General features: G+C 36.2%; 1 protein-coding gene and 1 long non-coding RNA gene across 2 annotated transcripts; one reads left to right on the top strand and one right to left on the bottom strand.

The window, feature by feature from the left end:
• Positions 1–11,068: 11,068 nt before the first annotated feature.
• On the bottom strand, positions 11,069–19,525 carry LOC122649504 (transcription factor HY5). Its single transcript, XM_043842687.1, has 5 exons — positions 19,518–19,525; positions 13,134–13,245; positions 12,558–12,759; positions 12,309–12,465; positions 11,069–11,169 (listed from the first exon to the last, which is right to left on the bottom strand). Exons 2-5 carry the CDS (start codon positions 13,228–13,230, stop codon positions 11,104–11,106), a joined length of 522 nt encoding a protein of 173 aa, XP_043698622.1. The 5' UTR covers positions 13,231–13,245; positions 19,518–19,525; the 3' UTR covers positions 11,069–11,103.
• On the top strand, positions 12,650–12,993 carry LOC122649506. The gene is made up of 2 exons (XR_006331299.1): positions 12,650–12,788; positions 12,847–12,993. It is a non-coding gene; the product is annotated as an uncharacterized LOC122649506 (long non-coding RNA).
• Positions 19,526–20,982: the final 1,457 nt, after the last annotated feature.

Below are 20,982 nucleotides of genomic sequence, written 5' to 3'. Positions count from 1 at the left end.
GATTTTATCAGTTGCATGGACAGAATACAAGAAGGAAGTTCTCACTAAAAGCAATGAATCTTTCAGCTCAGATCTCTCACAATCTGAGCATCTCTTTCTTTTCCCCAACAAAATCTCAAATCCCTCATTTCCTCTCTATCTCCTTCGCCCTTTTCTCAAAGCTCTATGTCTCTTCCCTTCCTCAAAGCTCTCTGCCTTGTTTTTATCTTTTTCCTGCCTTGTTTTGTTTATTATTTTATGTTTATAGAATTATAGATAATTACCGGATGAACCAGTCATATGGGTCCCAGCTCTTGTCGGCTAAAGATCGGCTCAGCTTAGTGGGTTAACTCAGCTTGGGAATAGCTTCGTGCTCAACTTGGTTCAGCTTCTTTCTTTTGGTCTAGAACTTGGTTCAACTTCAGACCAGTTCTCCTCACTAGTTATGACCTTAAGATGCTAAATTGGATATTATCACCATTTTCTCCATCTAATCCCCAGACGAATTAGTTGCTAAATACTTAATTTATTGACTAATTTCTTATTAATTGGTCTAACAATTGGTAGTTTGGTGTACATAAAATAATAGTGGTAGGTGATACTGGCTTATCAAGTTAACTAATATATTAGTTGGATTTTCATTTGATAGGAGAACGTTTTTCTTCACCCACCGTTGCAATCTCATAATTACTCTTCTCCTATTGAACAAATGTCCAAAATGTCTTTTCCATTATTCAAGGAGTGTCACTCACGCGCCAAAAATCATGAGTGAGAGATTCTCTCTTATAAGAGAAAGGTTCTTTAAGCCGCGAGGGGCAAGTATGCTTGCACATTTATGTTTATATCTCTCCTTCTCACACGAAATGACCTCATTTCCTTCCTATAATATTTTGGCTCACCTCATTTGTGAGTTCCCTTACGCTGCTTGCTCAAAGAACCCTATCCCAGCGGGAGTAGCAAGGGTTTGCCACACCCACTTCAGATATTCCTTTTGTCGTGCTCTTAAGAACTGTTATGATGTTCACACATATGATATTGAAATTTTGTGGGCATGTGGATCCCACAGATCTACTCATACATCAAGTTTTAGCTCAAATCAAATTGATAAAGTGCCAAACATTGAAAGATCTGACTAGATAGAGGATGCATGGGACTATGATACATGGGGAGGTACGCCTATATACAGAAGGATGAGAATATATTGAATTTTAAGTCTTAAAATTTGACAGATGACAATTCACACTATTACCTAGATATGCTTTAATACTTGGAATTACCACATTATTCTTCCATGTGGCAAAATTACGAGACATACTATTGAAGAATTTAGGTCAAGGCATGGCAGAACTTTTTTTTGGGGGAGGGGGGGGGGGAAGTTCATATTAATGTCACAACTTTTTTTTTTTGTGATTTTCTTGGATGTAACAAATGGATCTAAACCATCCATTTTTCTTAATTCTCTATTTTGCTAAACTTGAAGAAATGATCTTCTTCTCTGATGAAATCATCAAAAACTTCATAGGCAAAACATTGTCAATCCTTAGAACTTGGAACCAATGTTCATAAACCTTTAAACCTAAAACATGAAATTCTAGACTTTAAAAATTAGATCTAAGCCATTGAACCCCATTATGAAAATCTTTCATGAACGGGAAAACAAATTCATTGAAAATGCGCAAGTGATGAGGGACAATGACAAGGAGATTTAAGGAGAAAGAAAGCAGAAAAGAGATCTCAAGTAAAAAATGCAGAGGAGAGGCAGATTGAGAGAATGTTGGATCATGTCAAAGATGATCACGTCCCTGAATTTGCAAATGATCAGGTATTGTTGAAACTACAAACAATTGCCTTCATCAAAATTATAATGTTATGTTGTACTATGCACAAATGCGTTATTGTAGTCCCTGAGATGGGAGAAAAAAGGATTGAAGAAGTAAACAAGGAGAAGGAGGAGTGCATGTATTATCCATTATTTAAAGTCTTTTATGTCGATCTGAGGGATAACTTACGTCATATTAGATTATGTAAAACACAAATCATTGTAACATTAGTATTAAGTCTTTTTCCCTAAAGATTTTATTTTGATTGTGATAGATTTCATAATATTATCAATGTGTGACATCCTAACTATAATAGTGGTTACAACATCACTATGAGAGCAACACCTTAAAAATCATATAAAAGGAAGTTATTTAAGTAAGAGATTTTCATATTGACATCCCTTAAGGTGTCAAATAATTTGTAGTCCTTCTACCAAAAAATTAATAATTTGTAATCTTACTTTTTCACTCTTTTAATAAAATGCATATTTTTTCCAATGAGGGTAAACCTTCTAATTTCATACGTGTAATAAAAAATGTGGAATACAATGACTTAACGATAAATCACTTTCAAATCATTTTGAAAACTCTATTTCTTTTTAATTTTTTTGTTGCAAAACTCTTTTTTTTTTCACATCTAACTTAAAAAAAACTTTTGAGAATAAGATAAAAAGCAATCAAAAGAAGGTTGGAATTTAGATGTTCTAAATAAACATTTCAATGAAATGATCATGACCTAAAATAATATTTGATAAGCACGTCATATTTATCAACCTTTATAAATCTTTTTGGCACTCCAAAAAAAAAAATGATGATAGCTTACAAGTAACTTTTGCATTGCATCTATTTAGGAAAACAAAATATTTTTATTTTATTGCAACATTTATTTACTCTCTTAATTTTAAATGAAAATTATGAAGAAATGTTTTTTTTTAATTTGTTAATTTTGAATATCATAAGAGGTTTTTTTTAAACCAGATTGGTTTTAGTTAATCGATTTGGTTCTTTATTGATTTTGGCCACCAAAGACCTAGATTTGAACCAACCAACTAACCAATCAGTCCTAAATCTTTAGTACCATGACCATTAAATATTCGACCATTCAGTCCTAATACATTGTTTGGTTCTTGCTAAACGATTTAATCGATTTCAATCTAATTCAAGACCAATTTGAATGTATAATTGGTTTCATAAATTAAAATATAAAAATTGCAAACCTGAGAATAGTATTATAGAAATAAGAAGTTAGAACCACAAAACTAACTTAACCATGTTTCAAATTCAAAATTTAATCAATGTCTCAAATTCAGTTTCTTAATCATAACCTACATGCACTTTGGCTATGAATAACATAAATTTTGTTTAACTTGAAGGAATTGAGTAAAAGTCATTTTAGTATTAGAATAAGAAATAGAGATTATTCATTTGATGGAGACTTTGATGATGAAGACTTAGATGCAATACTACTAATATCATATAAGGCATTCATGCAACGTGTATGATATATTGCATTCCAACCATAGTTTAAATGTTGGTCATACCATATATTTTATGAGTATTCAGACATCACACATTTAGAATGTCTCATATGTATAATATGTTTAAAAAAAAAAAATGTTAATTAAGGGAGAAAGAACGTTACCTAGGTGTGTACGGTGTACTGTCCCTGCAACCAGGCAGGGGCGGGCAAAATGTCCACCGCACCCCATGGAAAGACACAATTTTCTGGGGGTGGCCCTGACTGTTATTTTGCATGTCATTGTGTCTGGACACATGGGTAGTATACTGCACACGTCCAAGTAGCATTTCTATTCCCTTTAATTAAAAAATCTTACCAAAAAATAATAATAACAATAATTAAAAAATTAAAAAATTAAAAAACAAGAGAAAAAGAGGCCTACGCCTGACGTCTCAACTCACCCTGTTTTCTATTAGAAAAAGTCTAACTCGGCACATGGTCTTTCTCAGCCCACTGTGGCTGCTCATCACTGAGGTCCAAGCCGCTGTTGTTGTTCAACCAAACCACCAGAAAAACTGCCATAATCGAAGGTAGCTACCTCTCTCTCTCTCTTTCTTATTTCTTCTGCAATTTAGTTGAAGGGGAGAGGGTTCCCTACACGGCTAGAATGCAGTATTGGCAAATGAAATAATTTTTTTTGGAATCTGATAATAGGGGGAGGGGTATTTATGACATATCATGTCCTCACATAAACAGTGATATGCTAAGGAATGTGCAATTTGATTTTTGATTTGGTGTTCTACACAACTTTGTCCCTTACTTAGTCTTGACTTGGCTGCAATGAATTACTAGAGTATATTGGGGAAAAAGAAAATTTATGACCGTTTAACCCTATGTAAAATTAAAGATTTCATTCTCACAGATGCCACCGCACATGCTTTTATTGGTCCCTATATTAGTGAAGGATTACACGATCAAGCAACGATCTCTTACCTATGTTATTTATATTCTACATGCTATTTTTTTTTGTATGTATATGCCAGTTGTTTAGTGAATATGTACATATATTTTTGCTCCAAAATTTTTAAAGAGGACTTATATTCTTAAAAAAAATATTATTGAACCGTAAGTCCATTTACCATGTGTATATATCCATACCCCAAATTTTTTTTTTATCAAACTTTATTTCTAACTATGATTTCAACAATAGTAGTATTTACATTTTCTCTTTTTAAATTACATTTATTAAGATAAGATAATATATCTCAACAAGAACCATAGATGACCTTCCTCAACCATGGATTTAGATATTGGTATCAGTACCCATATCCATCTTGGCGATACTGATATGGATCGACCGTTTCAAGCCAGATCGGATTGTGTTGTTCCTCTAAATATGGATACATAATTTTTTTTCTTTAACCATTTTATCCTACCTTATTCCAATACCATCGATAGATATGATATCGATTAAGTATAAGTATCGATCATGATCAAAATCGAAAAAAATCAACGAATACGATGGATCCGATACCAATATCTGAAACCTTTTTTATTATTATTTTTCTGAGTGAAAATACCTGGAACCATGTTGTCAATATTCTTGATCTGATTTGATGAGCTCACCCAAATTTGATAACTGTATGGCAATATATAGCGAGACAAAAAGCAAGGGCCACCTATTAGTTTGGTTTATTGATGTGAGGTCCTTGTGGGGGGATCGGGTTGGAAATTAGAAAAGTCCAATAAAGAACAGCACCCAAAAAAAAAAAAAAATTTGAAACTAAAGAATTGAGAGCTATACTTTAGTATAGTAAGCTGTTGACAGCCTGTCTCCAGTAATACTGACCGGTAGTTGCCGGTAAGAAATGACACTCTCTTTGTCCACAACTTCAGTAGTTGTCGGTGGACTAGACAATGGAGCTTTCCGACTCCCTTGAAAATTTTAAAATACCCTCCTAAGCCTTGACCCTTCAATAAATTACAAAATTACCACTTTGGTTATACTTGCTTTTATATTGTATTTATGGTCAATTTAATCCATAGATAATTAGAATTCCATTCATGATAAAGAATTTATATAAACTATTGTCTGGAATAAAAATAAAAATAAAAGTAAAATAAAGGTATTGACTGCATACATATAAAATAAATTATTAAATGCATTTACTATTATTTTTACATATTTTATATGTTATGATGTGATATTTTTGTTAAAGTTGCTGTTAAGTTGTTTTAATTTCAACTACTCCAAAAATCAAATACTCTCTCACCCCTTCCAAATTGTCCAAACTTGGGTTTGGTCCCCATAAATATAACAGCAGAGAGGATCTCCTTATGAGCTTATATTATTTCTTGGAATTTAGTAAAATGAGTTCTATTATAATTTTTTTGGAAAAAAAAATTCTAAGAATTAGGAATAGCATTGTCCACTTCTTTTCCTGTACATACATAAGAATTGTTTAGATTGCTTAAATACACATGTGAAGATAAGAGATGTTTTATATATCCTTTTGAAAGAAGTCATTTTGCCGCTCTCTATGTTTGAACATGTACGATGCACTTTCTCATAGAGAATTTTTAAATATTTTGAAAAATAAAAATAGTATGTGTAAATATTCAAAACTCACAGATATTTTTTTTTTTAATAAATACATGATACCTCGAGGGATGTATGTGTAAATTTCTCATTAAAAAATGCATCGTCTTTTGGTTGGTTGATACTTCTGATTCGTATCGATAACGGGTACCAAAAATACTGATATGCAATGACAGATATGACCGATACAATACCGATACCTTGATCCTTGTATGAGAGTGGTTTCAATCAAATTAAATCACATACGTAGAGAAGCTGTATTGAGTGGCTCCTCACAATCAAGTTACAAGATCGATGACCAGTATCTTTTATTGATTTTTGGAGAGCAAGAAGGTACGGGAGTTAAATGGGTTGGAGAGGTGGGGGAAGGGTTTTTGTTGTAGTTTCTCATAAAAGGGATTTTCCTCCATAATGTGCCCTATGGATTTTAATTTTGTATCCTATTTCTTTAATTTGTTGTACCCTACTATTCTAAAATGAACAATACTATTGGATATATGTAAGGTGTTAGGTTGATTGTCAATTTGTAGCCATCGATGTTGTTATTCTTTACTGGGTGTCGGTGAGAGAGACAGAGTCTTTCTGGGTGTCGGTGAGAGAGAGAGAGAAGAGAGATGTGGCCATGGCTGTTGCATTCCAAATTTCACAGGGAGACACGTTAAGAGAAAACCTTTTCTGATTGAACCCATGATTTCATTTCTAGATGAAATATATGTCAAATGTTGTAGGTTGCGCCAGACACATGGAGGTGGGCGAAATGATCACTCTACCCTTTGAATGAGAGGCCTATGTGTCTAGGAGCAGGGTGCACTGCGGCACAGAAAACATTAACCCTATATATATAGTCATTTTTTTTTACTTGAAATAGTAGGGGGTTGACCAAAAACATTTTTTTATTTTATTTTTTATAATTCTGTTAAATAACAAATAGAAAGCGATAATTAGGTAAATGATCCAAAACAATAATGTTTCCATTAATTCCCATTACAAAATCCACTTTGATGAAGAAGACTCCCCAGCATCTCATTCTCGTCATAATATTTCTTTTTCTCACAGTGAAATTCTCAATTGGTCCACATATAGAACAATATATGTATTAATTCTTTTTTTTTTAATCTATCCTACTCAAGGGTCCAAAGGCCAATTACTACAAGCTAAGGGGGAAGGTTAAGACAAGCCCACAATCTACAACTAAGAGGGTGGGGGAGGGGAGAAAGGGGTACCTTTTTTGGCATAATAGGCAATCCAGGAGAATCGATCCCTTGACTTCCTGGGGGCATGCACTCAACTATGCATTAATTGACATCATAGTCTTATACTTCCCAATTGGTCTACATCTAGATCTAGTGATAATTCCTTAGAAAACTCTCAATATTGTCATTGATTTGGGATCTCTCTCTCTCTTACTCTTTCTCTCTAAAATTATATATCTTCATCAACCATTACTATCCATAATTCCCTTCCCTCTGAGAGTTTTATACTTTGCTTATGACAAGGATAATGATTCTCATTTCTTATGTGTCTAACTAGAGACATCAACCATGTCAAGATTAAAGGTCGTACCCACATGCATTCTCTCTACATAGGTAGCAATTATTCTTTTCCTGATCATCCTAATTAATAAAAGGGCAGAAGTTTTGCAAGTCACCCAGAGTGGTGGGAAATCGCACCAATGAAAGGGTGGGATACGAATTTGTTCAATTGAGAGCCCAAATTTTGTCTAAAGAGAGAGAATGTCAGTATAAGTTTTACAACTTATTATATGGGCTGGTGTAGGAGGGAATCCCCACTCCGACACTTGGGGATCCTTTTTACCCTTACAAATATAATGCAGTTTAAGAGATAAATATTATTTTTTTTAAATCCCAATAATTCTATGAAAGTATAAATTAGGAAGAAGCCAAAGAAACACATGCAATAAAAAAGAAGGGATAATGTTCATTATGTGAGATGGTGTAGGAAGGAATCCCCACTCCAATACTGGCACATGGTAATTCAAGTAGGACAGGAAATTTTTATGTAGGTGAACCCCAAAGTTCTCTACTTTGCCCCAAGTTTTGTCCTGTCACAATATTAGATTTGATACCACTTAATAGAGACTTGTGTAGATTTTATCCTCAAATGGTAATTGTTGAGGAGAGGGTGTTCAAGTACTTATTAACCCCCCATATTCCCCATTCATATCCGATATGAGACTATTTTTTTCACTTATTACGTGAAACTTCAATATCAGTCACTATTGATACCGGTATGAATCGACCGTAGAATGCCTGATCAAACAATTTAAACCCCAAGATTCCAATTACAATACTATTCTCAAATCCATGGGCAAATCCACATCGTTTCCTAACCATCCAACAATCAAATTTTCAAATCACCTGTCCACTTGACTAAAAAACACAGGTGACGTTGGGCTACTTCTGGCCAGTCCTGGGTGATGGTGTACTAGAATTTTATTTTTTCCAAAGAAATAATAATATCTACCAAAAAGCAATCAATTGTGAAAGATGCAGAGACTATTTATATATGAAGGAAGGAAAATGTTTTGGTTTCTCACTTTTTCTATTGCTTTGCCTCCATTAGTTTATTGATCCCCTCCTTTTTATACATTTTGATAAGCTAAGGTGTAGCCGACAGTTCCCCTTGAAGCAAAGTGCAAATGTCTGATTTCTTCTTATAGTTTAATTTCATGTAAGGGAGTGTTTATTGAATACTAGTTCTAAAAATCGGTATTGGTATTGGTAGGGGCTAATATCAATTCTTGGTTGATTCGATATCGATTTTTAGAATCATTATTTCTCTGAGATCTGATAAAAAAAGGTGCATTTTCTTGATTCCTACCCGATCTAGGGTCAATACAAGCCGACCCAAATGGTATTGGATCCGTATTATTGGCCGAGACCGATATCATATCCGATATAGATTATTAAATCAATCAATGGTTTGAGTGACACTTTTATATAGGTGTATTTAGAACTTGACACCTTTAAATTGTCTCTTGTCTTATTCTCAAAAATTGTTTAAGTTACAAGTATAAAATGATTTTCAAATATAATTTAATAGTAATATATCATTATGTCCTTATCAAAAGATATCATTATCATACACAGATTTCGAGTACATAAGTGAAATGATAGTATTTGCCTTCATTGGAAAAAAATGTGTATAATACTAGGAATGTAAGAAAGTAAGGTTAAAATTTGTGAAACAAGTTTGGTGCTCTAATAAGACGATCCCTGATCTTCTTCCGTCTCCAACTCAATCGGCATGGCCTTGGCTTCAAGTGTCCTATTTTTTTGAAGATCACTAATTTTTGCAGTGGATTCTTATTCTCTACAATTCAAGACCTTTTGCTTTCTGTGTTTTTAATTACATTGCTAACAAAGCCTAGCAAAATAGGCTGTCTTTTGTATTTGAAAATCCAGTAAATCTCTCGTTTATTTAATCAATTTCTTTTTTCTCATAAAAAGAGAAAAGAAAATAAGCTTAAAAGTAAATTGACACCTTGTGAGTGTCAAACTGTCAATAAGAAAATCCCATAATATAACTACTGAGGTTAAAATGGAGGAAAGCTTAATGTTTAGATCACTGGAATGTTAAATTCTTCTAATAGGGGTGGCAATGAATACAGTTCATGAATTCTCATTCCATTAAGATCATTAGAATTAGAACAGTTCAGAGCAGAAAAGAATATGTGGAAAGGGGGTCTTATGAGCTTGGGATAATTACAAATCTATTAACAAAAATGTTGTTTTTGGAATATGATCATAAGCACAAAAATAATTTTGCCAAATGCCCCTAAAACATGACTGAATTCCTTTTAGCAGTACTGGAACTTCCATGGTGATCCCTTTAACAAGGTTTCAAGTTGACCAACAGTTTCTTCACTGAGGTTTGGACCTTATTCCATGTGGGTTGATCTGATGACATTCTTGCTACCCTTTAGATTTTTTTTTAAAGATTTGAGAAAAAATATAAAAAATCCCATTTGAATTTATTGGGTAGAACTCTTTCTAGGTTTTGAGGTGATCATTTGGATTTTCCAAAGTCTTCCTACGTCTGGGTTTTTGACAAGATTGTTTACGTCCATTGTAAGATGAGATCTGTTTCATTATCAATGAAGAATGGGGTTACAGCTGCTTGTCTTCACACCTCTCCCAGATTTATTACAATGGAAGAAACCTTACTATATATTTTATAACGAAACTCTATACAGGTAATTTATCGAAATACTCATATAGCCCCAAAAAAAATTCTCATTGGGCCTCAACTCAGATGCAAAATAGTCCATCGATCTACCTGAGGGCTGGGCCAAACAAGGCATTAAATGGAGGGAATTAGAAAAGCCCATTGGGATTTAACCGATTTTTTTGACTTTCTCGGACTCGGATCACGGACCAGATTAAATCGAACTCATACAAGTGTACACAACTATGTACAAAAAAAGGGTTAAGATCAACCAAAGCTTATGTTTCTTTTCTAGATCTTAAAGGTACGCTCTGCTCTCTCTCTCTGTGTGTGTGAGGTAACCCTCTCCATTCTATTTTTGGCCATCCATGGTTTTAATTATTTTATCGAAAGCTTTTGTTTTTGAATTGGACCTTGGGCTAATTGGCATCAAAATTTGTGCTTTAACTTGATCTACCATCTGCCAAATATAAAAAAGAATACAAAACTTTCCGATGTGGACAGCCAAACAAAGGGATCAATGCCTTTCCATCACCTCTAGAAATTTCCAAAGTTCAATGGAATTTCAAAACCTCAACTCTTCTTGTGAAGCATCAATTGGAAGATTTCTCAAAGTTTTCATTCATTAGGTCAATGTGATTGCAGATTCTCCAGCCAAAAAAAAAAAACACACAAAAGACTAGTATATTGTTGATCTTCTCTTGTACATTAAATAGAAAACAACAATTGAAAAGTTTTATAGATGATCATGTATGAACACTTCAGCTAATAATAACAATAGCATCCATTATCAAAACTTATTATCTAGATTTTACAAAACAGCTCTTTCTTTTTTCCCCCAAACAAAATCGATTTGGCAGCCTAGAATCAGAAGTGGCCCCAAGGAGGGTTAAACTCAGAACCTCAGGATTTTGAGACAATGGTCTCCTTGCCAACTGACCTACTCCCTTGGGGTTACCAAAAACAAAAAATCCTTCACATCTTTTGCTACATATGTATCTCCTCAACATGGATTGCGGAGGAATGAAAACCCAAAGAAGCAGCTCTCTCTCTCTCTCTTATCCAGACGCATCAACAGTGCTACTATTTCCTGCTCTCCTGCCCACGGTTGTGTTCTTCAGTATCTGCAAGTTCACAGAGTAGGACAAGCAATATTGTAAAAGATATTACAGAATAACATGTAGAAAACAAAAAGACTACTAGATGGGCTGTGCAGTAGGGAGGTCAGTGAGTATTATCATCATGAACTCTATGATTTTTTACCCTCAAAAAACCCACCCAATGAACTCTCCTCTGTTTTTCAGCTTATTCTTCTACAGTTTTGGCTGCTTACAATACCAACTACCAAGGATGTGTTTACAGAGAAAGTTTATATGATGAATATGGTTGGAATGGAGATGTGTATACTTATCTGTGTAAAAAAAAAGAGATTAAATCCCTAAAATAATTGTGTTCAAACAACAAATGAAGGGAATCCTATCTAATTAAATGACAAAAAACAATTCTAAATATAACATATAAACATAACAAGAAAGAGCTCCAAATGTTCTATTGACAGCAAAGCTAATTAAAGGAATAACAGGTGGCTTTCAGAGGGGACAATTGTAATTTTTTTTCTCTTTTCTGTTCTGGGTGTGAGGATATTTTTCACTCCAACTTGGGACATTTATTAAGAAAAATCTGATCTTATGCATATTTGCAGGTTATAGTATCCATAAGACTGCCACCAAGAGCAACAGACGGGCTTCTGTTTTTATGGCTTGCAGAGATATTTTCCGAGAAAAAAAATAAATATAAAATGCTTGTGTGATAGAATTCTTCCTCTGAGAGATATTTCTAGATATTTTTCTAAATTTTGATGATGATGCACATGAGCCAGCATGAAAGCCCTAGTGCTTAAGCATTAATGATTTAATGTGTAGAACCAAATGCCCATAAATCTTAAATCATAAATCATAAATCACTAGAGCTGTGTCCATAGCAGTAGGCTAGCAAGTTACTGATTAATGATAAGATGATAAAATCATGTTCCTGGACCATGGACCCATAACCACCCATCATGACACTAGTAAGTACCCTGTACCCACACAGATCATTTCATATTATCAGCTTCCCAAAACACACCTCAAGAAAATTATCCTTTTCCATGGGAGTATCTAGAACGGCCATGGATGAATGCATACATCTAATAGTATGATGTGATGTGTTGAGAGAGAGAGAGAGAGAGAGAGAGAGAGAGATAGGGGCATGGATGAATGCATACATGTCTGAGCATCTGGTTCTCATTTTGCAACGTGGAGAGCCTCTCTTCCAGCTCAGAGTTCTTTTTCTCCAATCCCTTCACCCTCTCCTCCAAGTCAGTCAAGTATGCCTTCTTCCTCTCCCTGGCCTGTTGTGCTGAAACCCTGTTCCTCAGCAACCTTCGATACCCAAAAGGAATAAAGGTAAAGAAATACTATCGGTAATATTCGGGAAACAATGAAATGAAGCAGTGACCAGAATCCAAACTCACCTTTTTAATCTCTTGTTCTCTTTGTCAGCAGGGCTTCTCCCTCTCTTCCGCTGAGCCACTTCTGCTGCTGAAGCCTGAGCCTTGTCCTGATACCCTCCTCCTCCTCCTCCCACTGAACTAGCGCCCCTGCCTGAGATGGACGGACCAGCCCCTTCGCTGACCATTTCTGGCACTCTCCTTATCTCGTCGTCGCTCTCCATCTCTACTTCAATATATTCGACGATTGAATCAGTTTCAGTCCAAAACAAGTAAAAGAAAAGAGATCACACAAGCAGACCATTATTGCCAGGACAAAATTAGGTGAAATGTTTGATTACCAAGATCTAACACTACCAGAAAAACAAAATTTTCCATTCTAAGGAATTGCGATGAAAACCCATATCAGATAACACCACATTCTTCAACATTAGCAGAGACGAAACAGAGTATTTCTGTGTAAAATACAAATAAACTAAAACGAATCCAAATGATTGAAAGGAAATCGAAAAAAATACTCAAAATATTAACGAAAAAACAGCTCCGTTCATCAATTTAAACTTAGAAAAAAAAAACAAAGAAGAACAAAGAAAATCCAACCTTCTATGACTCCGAGATGGAAAGCAGAGCTCGAAGATTTCTCGCTACTCGACGGCAGCGAACTCGCCGCGAGCGAACTCGTCGCCTGCTCTTGCATTTTGGTCCTCACGGGCAATGCGAGAGAGAGGAAAGCTTGAGAGTGTAGAGAAGCGCTGAAGCGGAGATCTTTAATTTTGTCTTTTCGAGAAGGGGGAAAAAGTGGCGGGTTATTATTGTTAATGTTAGTTAATATGGATTAATGAAGTTATTACAGCCGTTGGTTTCATCTCATCGAACGGTTCTGAATTAGTGAGCGTGGAACAACAGGAGCCATAAAAGGGTTAAGTAATCCAAAGGCGAGGAGAAAGGAAGCGTGGTTTGTTAGGAACCGATCGATTAGAGAGAAATGGAATGAAGATTATGAGATGGGAGGTGAGGTGGGTGCAATGAATTGGGACTAGAGGATCTGACCTGAGCTGTCTCAAGTCTCAACTCTCTGTATTAATTTCTCTAAGGGCGACGGTTTCTCATGCCACCGCCGGTGTGGGGAACCTCCCACGCCACACCAATCATAGTGCAGAAAAAGGTTTTGTTTAGTAAGAAAAAATATGGTCAAAGATTTTAGGAATCGGTCAGGCATATTGACCGGTCTGTATCGATATTGGCGGTTTCCGATACCTAACTGATACTATATCAATGAACTGACTTGTGGGGATGTAAACGGATCGGATTCGGCTTGGATAGTGTTATATCCGCATCCGATTAGCTTTCGGACGAATTCGGATAGTGCTAAACGGATATGGACATAGATACAGACATGGATACGGATCGGATATTTTATCCATTTACATGTAAATATAGCTTTTCTGATACCTATAGCCTATCCGTATCCGCATCCGTTTAGCTTTCGGACGGATTCGAATAGTGCTAAACGGATACAGACACAGATACGGATACGGAAACGAATTTCGACTATTCATTTACCCCCTACTGACTTGTACCTTAGATTTTCAGTTTGTGGAAAAAAAAAAAAAGAAGGAAAGAGAACACTACCCGGTCGTGCAGCGCATGCCACCCCTACACCCTGACACGGTGCATGAAATGACCGTTGTACCCCTGATCATTTTTGGGGTTGCAACAAATGTAGCAGTCATTTCACGTGCCCCTACGTCAGGGCACAGGACAGTGTGTTTGGCATAATTGAGTGGCATTCTTTCTCCCCAAAAAAAAAAAAAAATCACTTTTTCATGTCGGTATCAATTTCAAAAACTATTGAGACTGGACATTGGAGCTGTCAATTTGGTTGCTTAATGGTTCCAGTCCTAAGGGGTCAGGACTAGAACTAGACCAATAATTTAATTGATTCCAAACTTGAGATCCATGACCATTAACTAATGGGTGGGTCGGTTCTGGTTCTGGTTCCTAAACGGTTCCAAGCAATTCAGAATTTAAAAATATAACTTCCCTAACACATGCTATATATATTTAATAATATTATAATAAGACACTAATTTCAATAACATGAGATATGCTTCATTTTTTTCCCCTTTCAAATCACAAAAATAGTTTATATTACCTCTTGCTTTGCATTAATTAATAAGTAGGAACATCACCACCCTCATAAGTTATGATTATTTTAAACCATGTTCTTAAGTTAGTATTCTCAAATGGACCTTAAATTTACAATCAAATCTTTGGTAAAATAGTATATGAGACAAGTGGTACCAGCAAAAATTGAAAAACTAAAAAAATAAAGGGTTTGACCTAAACTCTCATGACCTTGAGTCTTAAAAATTAAGGTTAAAATGTAAATTTATTTTGATTCTACCAGTTCCACCGGCTCCTAATTGGTAGATCCGGAATCGGATCAATAAGCTATTGGGTGGGTTGGTTCCAGTTCCTAACAGGCTGATTCTAGTCCGATTTCTGGTTCTGGTCCAAAATTGACACCCCTAAGACTGGTACAGATTCCGTGAATTAAAACCCTAGATATGGTGTCTTAGGAGAGAGAATGTAATATGAGACCCAAGAAGATCCACAGCTGTGTGAGAGTGGGATCCCTATTTACAAAAAGAACCATGTTAGAATCCTAAAATACAGTATATTTGGTATGCATTCTCAAAATAGATTATGGAACTATAATGCATTTGAGATCTAGTTTCTTCTGTATTTTCTGGCTTTTCCATACCCATAAAGTATTCTAAGAATTTATTCTAAACACATACATGCTGAAAGTTGTGGGAAGCGATAAACAAATACATTCTTGATTGGCTTGAAAAGGCTATGGGCAATGCAGACAAAGCACACCCAAGAATATCTCCATGCCATGGAAGAAAAGAGCTGTCACCACTCACCACAGTTATGGGGATTGGACGAATCGCCCGGATCAGATTGGTATTGGTGGAGGGCGATACTCATTTTGGGGTGATCCCGTGTCAATGGATCCGTACGGTCCAAGGGCAATAAGATTTAAAAAAAAAAAACCATTTTTATATGAAAATCAAGATTAAATCTGTCCGATCTAGATTGATACAGAGCGATCTTGATAAATATTGGCCGGATTAGTATCAATTGAGACGGATCCAATATCAGATACTGATTTTCTAAATTCACTCATGGTCAAGGTTCAAATGTGTGGAATCAACAATGAGATTGATCTCAGCTGATTCTGATAATCACCTAAACTCTAAAATCCAACGCGGGTTGGTCGCTCCAAAATCAAGATAAGGCTGGCCAGGGTAGGCCTCAACCTCCCATGAAACGTTACTTCCAATGGGGGGAAGGGGGAGATGAGTTTCTAGCTTAGTGGTCGGCCTCCACCCAGTGGTAATGGTATAAGTCCAGGAAGTTAAGGGTCCGACTTCTATCCCCACCCAACTCAACATGTAATAGTACCTAGTATGTAGGTATAATAACGGTGGCCTTGTGTCCTCTTGTTGGTCCCTAGTGGGTCCCTCTTTGGCTTCAAGGTGGCCCTAGCACTTAAAAACAAAAGCATCAAGGAGCTACTTTGATCAATGTACCTACCAATGTGGTATGTTGAATTATTCTTAATTTATGATTTTAAAATTTGGATCGAAATCAATTAAATTGGAGTGAGTCGACATAGAAGCAATCGATGGGGCTGATATTGATTAGATCTAATTCTATGCATACTGAGTCCGTCCGATCCAGTTAGGTTGAGTTTGGATAAGTTTGATCGAGTCTGACCGAGCCTGACTAATTCTTGACTGATTCTGAGATGATTAGACTCGAAATTGACGGAAATAATCCATGCCTGGTTCAGAGTTTTAAAACTTGCTACTCTTGGAGCACAATCTCAATAAGATCTATTTATTGTAAAATTTAGATCCGAAACTCTCATATTTGAGTACAAATGGAGACATAGAATTTGACATGTGATTAATGAAGGTACAGCCATAAAGGTAGGTGGCAAAGCACATGGAACCTCCAATGTTATCACTTATCACCTCAACCAGGATCCAGATCCTCTACGGTGCGCTGTCCGTAGCGGTCTATGCGGCGTAGACTGAGTCGCATGTGCAAAGACTGCCTTACCCCCATCCAAATGCCTTGCCTGAAACGGGGGTAAGGCGATCATTGCACAGGCAGCCCAATCTACACCGCACAGGCCGTTACAAGCAACTGGACTGTACATGATCTGCATTGCCTCAACCATCACGATGTAAAAGAGAGAGAGAGAGAATGGGACAAGTAGACGAATTTAAGGGCTGGGCTCTTTGGGCCTTGGGCCAACCAGCCCAGTTCAAACTTGACATATGTTTTTTGTTAAAAGATGTGGGCAGCTTGGGAAGAACACTCACGTTTGATCTGATTTCAGCTTAGTAAGCATATTGTTGATACCAAATTGTCACGGATCCAGTTCCACACCTCAAAATCTGCAATCTATTAGAGGGTTACCTTACCCACTTATATGCCTAAGACCCTCCCCTCCTAGCCGATTTGGGATTGGAGGAAGGGAGATTCTTTAAATCCATAATGATATGTCACAGGTGTTGGATTTATGTGTCCATTAAACTCGGTTTAGTTTGTATTGAAATGTTAATACATTGTGGTTTAATATTATCACATGTGATATAAATATTTTAAACGTTATGTGTTGTTAAATTTACATTGAAAATGATAATCACGACTAGGGTTTGGATTGAGCATCCTTATCATATGGTCGTCGCATTAAGTACGTCTAGACATGCTGATGTCAGGGTAAGAATGCGATTACACATATGAATGTGTATTGACAAAGAATCTTTTTATGTCAATTCCTTCATGTGTTACTACTAGATGTAACTATGCGATAGATATGTATCATAGAGACCCAGTACTTGAGAGGACCTTGTTACTGCGAATAATGTGAACACATACTTTGGTTCGTCAATGACTGAGGTTCTAAGAACCAAAGCTAATGTTTTGGGAATGTGCGAACATTTCGTGAGTGAAAGAGTCACTCAACATGATCTCCATTGCCCGATCGGGAACATCAAGAGAGAGATTGTCTGTGGATGGTCAGATTAGAATCTATATCCAATATCGTTTTAGAAATGGTTTGCAAACTTATTTTCACATAAAATATTGGTTTTGCCGATCCGATCACGTACACAGACATGTCTGTATTGTTCAATTTAATATGTGACAATTCCGTCAAGATCTCTTCGTTGGTTGGGGGAACAATTCGCACGAATCAGATTTTTTGAGGATATTCTAATACAAACATGTACTATAAAATGGGGTTTGACAATATTTAAATATATGTCCTAGATTCTATAACTACGTTGTTGATTAGTGGAGGATTGATACATAATAAGATGTTATTATAAATAAGATGTTATTATGTGAGAGTAATTTTAAATTAAATTAATTAATTATTTTATTTCCCTTTTAGATTATTCTTCTTACTGATTAGAAGCACACTTGAAATGCATGTTGGGTTTCAAGTCAACTAGATGAAGAGAGAGAGAGTCAGATTCTCACAAGGAATTAAGAGATAACTATATAAACCCAAGCGGGGGGAGTCGGCGAAGCTTCTTGGTTGATTTTTTTTCTCCCCTCTCCTGGTAGAACAACACTTGAAGCTCTCTAGGTTAGCAAATCTTGATGTTTTATTATCAGTCATTGAAGTTTTTTAATTTATTTGATATTCATAAAATATAAAAAAATCCTGAATCGATCTCTTTCTACTGCGCATTCGGGTATAAGATGGTTAAAGAGATTGGTTTGATAAATTTTTATTGAATCAAAAATTTCATATAATTGATTTCTGATGGGATTCAATTGAGATGATCCCATTTCCACTAACAACAGGGCCAATCTAGAACAATAACGAGGAAGGTTTAAACCGGAACATGGATTTTCTGTGAAACATTCTCCCTATCAGGCCAGACCAGGTTTTCTTTTGTCCTATCCAATCTGTTAGAATACCATCTTGTTCAAATGCCACCCCGTGTGTGGCTCCGTATACCCATGTTTCTAAACAGTCCTCCTCCAATTGTTTGTTTTAATATAATATACAAAAAAAATTGAAAAAGTAGGAAAATTTTCATATAAAATATCATTTACACAAAAAATTTTACAACACAATAAACAGGGTTATTTTTTTTGGGGTAATTTACGCATACCATTCCTGAAGTTTGACGAAAGTATGATTTGATCTCCCAATTTTGGAAAATTCTGTGTTCCCCTTAAGGTTTATAAATGGTAACAAATAAACCCATTCCGTCAATTCATGACTAACAGTGTTAAAAACATAAAGTGAAATGATAAAATTACCCTTGTAAAGAAAAAAAAAACCCCTAATTGGAGAAGATGAGTTGTAGGTATGGAACTCCAAAGATCCCAATCCCGCAAAGCTTTTCGAGGATCTTCACGAAATGGATTAGAGAACGCCACGAGCTTCAAATTGCTAACAATCCGAGACAAATCTCTCTTCAGAGTATCCCACACAGGCTCTGTCAAGGGTAATTTGTCAAGAGGGGGAGAGAGAGAGAGAATGGAGGAGAGAAAGGATACCTGCAACTCATATTGGGGAAGAGTTCCCTGTCGTGAAACACAATGGTGGCAATCCCTGAACCTGGGGAAGAACCAGAGAGGGCACCGTCTTCCTCTTCCTTCTTCTTCTCCACCCTTTCTTTTCTCATGACCGAAGTCCCCAAAACCTAACACCATCTTCGATTTGCCAATAGTCGAAACCGTTCCACACCATTTCTTTTCATTCTTCTTCCCATCTCCACCGATTGTAGCAAACACGATTGAAACCCTATTTCTTTTTCTTTTTATAAAAGCTAATCTGAAAATCTGAGATTTCAGCCATTACATTTGAATCGGCTATGAATGTCGCAATCGCAGATCTCCACTGAATGAGAGACGTCCCCATCCTGCCCGAGCTTCTCCGCAAACGGCTCCGACCGGCGAGCACACGGCGATGGACGTTCATAGAAATGTTAAAGCCATCTTTGGAGCTGATGGTAAGCTTCACATCACCCACACTCTCACCATTGAGATTGTGAAATGGAGCTTCAGCCAAGATCTTGGAAACCCTCTTCTGTAGAAGACTAGAAGGGTTGGACGGAGAAGAACAAGGAGAAACCTTAGGAACCATCCTTAAAGGAGAGAAACAGAGAGATGGGAAGGTAGGAAAGGATCAGGCCTGTTAAGTATGAACCCAGGGAAACCCAATCATATTGGACCGAACAAGCTCGGGTATCGTTTTTTTCCATTATTGACTATGGAAGAGAATCAGAATAAAAAATAAAGAATCCAGAATCTGTGATTGATAGATACAAATCAAACAAAAACCCAGAAAAGATGAACAAATTAAAACAAAAAAAAGAAGAGGTTGATAGTGTAACAGTTGATTCAACTAATCTATCACAGTTACCATCCAATTTGGTTGGTTTCAGGGTAGGTTTGCTTGAGGATCGAGATATGTGAGTTGCAGGTTTTTTTTTGGGGAAGATGAGTAGTTGCAGGTTTTTTTTTGCAAGGGTAATTTTGTCATTTCATCCCATATTTTTAACACTGTTAGTCATAAAGTGATGGAATGGGTGTATTTGTTAACATTTGTAAACCTAGAGGATACATAGAATTTTCCAAAACTGGGGGGTAAAATCATATTTTCATTAAACCTTAAGGGTGGTATGCGTAAATTACCCTCTTTTTTTTTTTGGGAGGGGGGTGGGGGAGGCGGTTGGGGAAGAAAAAAAAATACATTTTAACACCTTTGGGTTTACCCATTGAAGGTCCAAAGCCAACAATTGACATTGGTTTCATCCTATCCCACTACTCTCACGTACTTGAGAAAATGAGCTTCTCCAGCCCCATGCCATGATCTGCCTCCTCTGTAAATGGAGTAAAGTTGCATCAAATTCTCTGAGTTGTATAACTGATAACCTTCTTTGGGCTCATGTTGGATTAATCCCAACAGTATAGATTCTCAAGATTCAAAATGAGCCATGGAATCCCAAGGGGTAGCTCAGTTGGCAAGTGCCAACACCTAACAAAATAAAATTATGAGCCATGAGGTAAACATAAATTAGACTCAAAGAGAGGAAATAGAATGTGATCAGCTTGAGAACACAAGTAATGAACATCTGTTAAGGGAAATAGGACATGATCAGCTTGAGAACACAAGTGATGACCATCTGTTATGTTCTATTGACAACATAATGGAACAATCTTAGGCTTACCGTTGCTTTTAAGCAGCACGCTGTTGCTAGTTACTGGGTAATAATGGCCATTATTAGTTCTTCAAGCCCTGTCATGGATATTTTGAGAACAAAAATTATTAGCAGTTGATGGTACCTGAAATTCATCCCCTAATGACTTGCTATATAAGGTGGAAGCTCAACGGTCAGGA

Source organism: Telopea speciosissima, chromosome 2 (assembly GCF_018873765.1).
Source record: "Telopea speciosissima isolate NSW1024214 ecotype Mountain lineage chromosome 2, Tspe_v1, whole genome shotgun sequence".
In the NCBI taxonomy this organism is placed as follows: domain Eukaryota; kingdom Viridiplantae; phylum Streptophyta; class Magnoliopsida; order Proteales; family Proteaceae; genus Telopea; species Telopea speciosissima.
Note: the sequence above shows the minus strand (reverse complement) of the source record. Positions and strands in the feature narration are given on the sequence as shown.